Source organism: Psammomys obesus, unplaced genomic scaffold, assembly GCF_907164565.1.
Source record: "Psammomys obesus unplaced genomic scaffold, mPsaObe1.curated_primary_1811, whole genome shotgun sequence".
In the NCBI taxonomy this organism is placed as follows: domain Eukaryota; kingdom Metazoa; phylum Chordata; class Mammalia; order Rodentia; family Muridae; genus Psammomys; species Psammomys obesus.
In genome coordinates, this window is record NW_026590809.1 from 7289425 (window position 1) to 7295172 (window position 5748).

General features: G+C 47.5%; 1 protein-coding gene across 1 annotated transcript in view; it reads right to left on the reverse strand.

Moving 5' to 3' along the window:
- The window catches only part of Isx (intestine specific homeobox), a 24628-nt gene extending 19131 nt beyond the window's left edge, over positions 1–5497 (reverse strand). The window contains exons 1-3 of the mRNA XM_055609055.1: positions 5486–5497; positions 2276–2436; positions 1126–1399 (exon numbers count right to left, since the gene is read on the reverse strand). Coding sequence (XP_055465030.1) covers positions 1126–1399; positions 2276–2436; positions 5486–5497 — 447 coding nt within the window. The remainder of the gene's footprint in view (positions 1–1125; positions 1400–2275; positions 2437–5485) is intronic.
- Between the last annotated feature and the right edge of the window lie 251 nt (positions 5498–5748).

The following is a 5748-nucleotide window of genomic DNA, read 5'->3' on the forward strand; positions in this document are numbered from 1 at the left end:
CTCCCCTCCCTTTCCCTCCCCTTCTCTCCTTTCCTCTCTTCTCCCTTCCCCTTCCCTTCTCTCTTATCTCTCTTCTCACCCCACCTCTCCCTTCACCTTCCCTTCCCTCCCCTCTTCTCTCCCTCCTCTTCCCTCCCCTCCCCTCCTCTCCTGTCTTCTCTCCTCTCTCTCTTTTTCTTTCTCTCTACCTCCCCTCCCTTCTCCTCTTCTCTCCCTGACTTCCAGTCATACACTAAATTCCTTAGCCACCTGCTTCTCCTTCTTTTGAGGTCCTTTCTACTTTTCCCCCCCCCCTGCTTGGTTACCCTTTACCTGTCTCAGAGATAGCCCCAAAGACTCTCTGTCCAATAAGCCCCAGACTTGGAGGTGACTGTCACTGCTCTAGCTTGCCAGGAATTCTGCTCAAAGGACTATGTGTAACCAAGGAGGAGGGCAGCCTGATAAGGGAAACAAGTCCCCACCCCAGGAGATGTGATGGGATGCAGGTGTTGGGGCAGAGATCTCAGGGAAACAGCCAGGATTGGAGGAGCGATACAGGATGCCTTGCAGAGGCGTGGTGCTGGAGAAATGGCCAGGTGGAACAGAAGAGCTGAAGGTGGGGGAGGAAAGGCCAGGCCCAGTAAAATGTGTTTATACAGTTAGGAGAATTTATGGGATTTGCGGAGGCTTAGAGGTTGAGCCAGGGTGTGGTGGGTGAGGGTCAGCCATGGATAGTCTCCCCAGGTTGTGTGTTCCTTGCCTTGCAACTGCTAGAGTAGGGAAGGCATTCCAAACCTGCATGGGGCTTGTGGGGAAACTGAGGCTGTGACCATCAGGAGTACTGGGATGACAGGACAGACTTAAGGACTCCCCTGGGAAGCCTCAGGCTGCTACAACACAGAGAGTGATTGGTGGCCTAGCTAACTGTGAATGTGAACTTTAGGGTTAGAATGGAGACCTCTTCACAGAGGGGGAGGGCAGGTCTGCTCCCTCTCTCCGAGGAGGAGGAGGAGTTAGAAGAGGGAGAACTTCCCTGAGGTGGGGATCAGAGGAAGAGGTCCTGTTCTAGGAGTGGATCTCCGGAAGTGCCGGAATCTCTGTTTAGCTGGAAGAAATGAGGTTCTGCGGTGACGAAGGGTGACCCACGCCAGCGTCACGAAGCAGGGATTTCCCAGCTGTAAAGCCTCCGTCCTCTATTGCAGGCTCCGCGGGAGGCGAGAGCAGAATGAGAGTGTTAGTCAGAAGTCCAAGCGGTTTAGGGCCGTCAGCTCCGGCTCTGAAGGCAGCCGAGCCACATGTCTGATTCTCTGAATGGATCCTGGGGCTTTCCTCAGAGCCAGAACCGGTCTGATACTCATACATATTTATTTTTTCAGTATGAAAACTTAATTGGCATTTCGCTTCTCTATCCTCATCTTGGCTTTAGGTTAATGTTTCACGTGGGTCAAGTAAAGAATATCGAGGAGAGGTGTACTAACAAACAGTGAGTTGGACAAATGGACAGTTTGCTTACACAACAGTTTAATTTATGCATCTTGATCTAATTAAAGCACAGAAAAATAGTGCTATGTACATTTTCATTGCTCATTATGAAATGAAAGGAAAATATTGGAAACATACCCAGGTTGCTTCTCTATGCTATTGCCTAATACAGAGTTCAGCAGGTAACAGACACCAGTAAAACCTGGACGCTGCCTCCAAACATTTTCAGTTTCAAGGGAATGATATAGTTTCTTTTTGACTATCATTTTAGAGAACTATTTAAAAAAAACACATAAAAAAATCCAGGGGCCGTGGGGAAGGCTCAGCATGAAGAGTATTTGCTGCTTTTGCCGAGGATTTGAGCTTGGCTCCTATCACCCACGTGGTGGCTAACCGTATGTGAATGTCGGCTCCAGGGATCAGATGCCCCCTTCTGTTTTTTGACAGTACTGCACCCCTGTGCCCATACTTAGATGCACCCATTCACATATACTGTGAAAAAGAAAAGAAGAGAACAAACAACAAAACCCAAACCTTAAGGAAGTCCATATGCAATACAAAATTATAGGAAAGAGACCCTACAATACAGAAATCAGTGTTTGTGATGGGAGAGTTCATAACACATGTTTGAAGATGCATTTTCTTTCCTTCTATTTCACAATTAAAACATGCCTTTGACTCTCCATCCCTCCCCACAAACCCCTACGGCAGGTGGGTGTGCTGGCCCCAAGGGTGTGAGAGCCTGAGAGTAGCCCTTGACCCTTGCTGCTTTTGGCACTTGGGTGAGTTAACTGGGCAGTGCTGGAGAGCTGACCTGGTGCTGTGGGCGAGGGAGAGCTGGCACGCGACCAGCTCAGCTATCACCAGATCCAGGGCTTTGAGTTGGCCCACTGCAACGCCTGCCCCATCTGTGAGCTGCTGGGGTGCATGAAGGAACTTGTCCTGTTGATCCGAAGTTGCAGGATCTCCATGATCCTGGGCAACAACAGGATATCCAAGAGGAGTCCCAGTGAAGATCTGGTATTGATAGCATAGCAGAAGCCAGAGGCCTCAAACCAGACCAAGGACTCATTGTAACAAACATTTGCAGGTAAAGATGTTTGGACAAAAGAGTACACTGTGTGACACATTGTGACACTCTGCAGCTTCTACAGGGGGATGTTTTTATTTTTCTTTTTAAAGACTTTTATTTATTTATTTATTTATTTATTTAGTTATTTATTATGTATACAATGTTCTGTCTGCATGTGCACCTGCATGCCAGAGGAGGGCACCAGGTCTCATTCTAGATGGTTGTGAACCACCATGTGGTTACTGGGAATTGAACTCAGGTCCTCTGGAAGAGCAGCCAGTGCTCTTAACCTCTGAGCCTCTCTCCAGCCCTCTTTTTGTTTTCTTTTGGGGGAGAGATTGCAAGGGTGGAGGGTGGAAATGAAGGGATAGGGAGATGAGTGGGATTGGGGTTCATGACGGGGAAATTCACAAAGAAAAACAACCCATGCATTTGAAGCCACTGGTCAGTCCTCAGAACAATCCATGGACTTGTACTAATAAGAAACTCTGTAGTGTTTAGTTTAAACTTGATCTAACAAGTTAGTCACTTAAATGCTTAAACAAAGCCACAGGGAGTGCATCTTCTAATTTTTGACTTTGCATAAAGTTATACCTGCTTTGTTTTTGGTATTTAAAACTTTACAAGAGCGGAAACAAGCCAAATGCATAAAGCAGCATGTACATTTAGAATTTTCAGTGGTGCTTGCATTTTAAAAAGAAACAGCTTCCTTACAACTGCCTCAAGTTCTGATGGAATGCTTACAGGAACTGGGAACAAAGAGCAGGAGAAGCAAGCGCAGAATACTGATTTCCTTCAGAAGCAAATGCTTTCTTTGAAGACTAATAAAGGTGGACAAGCTCCATTCAAGTGAAGTGGGATGTTTCAAATACTTGAGACTTCACATAAAACTTTTTGAAAGACAAATTTATTTATTTAAAAAGAGCTAAGCGGACTGTGGAGGTGGCTCAGTGGTTAAAGCACTTGCTGCCCACGGGTAGGGATTCAAGTCCAGATCTCCAGAACTCCCGTAGATGCTGGGTAGGTGTGGCCATCCACTTGTGATACCAGCCTTGGCAAGCCGAGAAACAGGGCACCCACAGAACAAGCTGCCTAGTGAGACTAAACGTGTTAGTGAGCTTTGGGTGTGGTCATGAAAGTCCCCTCAATTAAAAGGCTGTAAGAGCCATCGAGGATAATTCCTGACATCAGCCTTGGGGTTCCACATGCACACACATCTATGTACAGCCGCATGTAGCTGTGCCCCCCAATACAAAAAATGGGAAAGAGTCTCTGAGAGCAGTGCAGTCCTGGGCACACAGCAATGCAGAGCAAGAAAACGCCCAGAACAAAAACAAGAGTTTATTTTAACAGCCTCTAAATTCACTCTCAGTCAATAGTCCAGTAGTGCCTCCTCAATATTTCCTTCATTTATTGGCCAAAGATGCTTTTTATTTGGGGGGGCGGGCATCTTGCCAGGGAGAGTCATGGGTAAAGACAGGGCTTCCTGTTTATGAGTAGCAGAGGTAACAAAAGAGAGACAAAGAGAGGCAAAGAGCTTGCATGTTCTTCCGGCCAGGCCATGCAAGCACTCACTGTTCTTTAATTCACATGATAGGCCTAACAGTTAGAAGTCATTGACACCATTTTTACAGCTGAAGGGATATGCCCGAGAGGTTGAGTCGAAGCAGTGAAGCTGCACAGACTACCAGCAGAGAGTGCTGGGCTAACCTGCCTCTAAAACCCACGTCCTAGCCAGGCTGGGCGCACACACTTATAATCCAACACTGGGGGAGGTAGAGGCAGAGGAATCTCCCTGAGCTTCAGGGTGGCCTGGTCTACATAGTGAATTCCAGAACAGTCAGGACTGCATGGAGGGACCCTGTCTCCAAAAATCAAACCAAACAAACAAAATTAAAAAAAGAATGAAAAGACCATTTGTGTGTGTGTGTGTGTGTGTGTGTGTGTGTGTGTGCGCGCGCGCGCGCGCGCATTGGTGTGCATTTTGATGTGTATACATGTGGAGGTCAGAGGTCCATGTCTGGTGTTTTTCGGACAGGGCCTCTCAATGAACCTGGAGCTCATTGATTTGGTTAGATTGGCAAGCCAGCAAGTCTCTGGTGCCCTCCTGTCTCTGCCTTTACAAAGTGGGGATTCAGACATGCGCCTCCAGCTTTTTACCTGGGTTCTGAGGGTCTGAGCTCTCAGGTCTCTCAGGTCTCCATGCTTGCATGGCAAGCACTTTTTGAAATGAGCTGTCGCCCTAACCTTCTGTTGTATGGACCTGGATGCTGGGTCTTTCTCCAGACTGTCATCTCTCAGCCACAGTCTTGCCCTCTGGACCAGAGGCCTTTTATCACTCACACGTATAAGCGATCTCCCGAGTGTTTATTACTAGCCTAATCCTTGCAGCTATAGAGTCAATAAATGCCATCCTTCTTGGGTAACTCTCCCTCTGACTTTTTTTTTTTTTTAAATTGACAGAAGAGTAAAAGGCTACGACGTGGCTGTTTGGATCAAGGAAAGCTTTGAAAAACCGGAGAGGGAAAGGAAGAAAGTACCATCATTTGTAAGTCCCTCCCAGCTGTCTCACTTAATCTTATCTAAATACACACGAGCAATAAGCCAGCCCTGTGCAGGGCAGTGTCTTAACCCCATTTTGTTGTAAAGCAACCAAGCTTCTGGTTCTTTCCCTTTTGTCTTTTGGTGTGTATGTGTGCCTGAATGCATGTATGTATGTCAGCCTATGGAGGTCAGAAATAAACTTCGGATGTATTCCTCAAGCTCTGTCCTCTACGTCTCTCACTGGCGTATGGAGCTTGCTGAGTAGGCTGGGCTGGCTGGCCAGTGAGCTGCAGGGATCCACCTGCCTCTACTTCCCCAGTGCTGGGGTCACAATGCATACCACCATGCATGGCTTTTTATGTGGGTCTGCGGATTGAATTCCTCATACTTATAAGACAAGCACTTTACCAACTGAGCCATCTTTCCGCTCCCACCTTCTGGGATGGCCCTGAAGTTAGGCGAGAGATGAGATGGACTTGTGTGCTCAGTTCTGAAGCCTCACTCTCTCTCCAGTGCCTTCCTGACCTTCCAAAGCAGGAAGTTGAAGAATTGAAGAATGGGTAGGTGTGGGGTGGCAAGAGCAGGAAGGAGGCCTGAAGCAGGGGTGTGTGAGTTGCACGAGGTACAGTCTTTCTGCTTTCATAGGTGTCAGAGGAGTTGAGAGGTGCTTA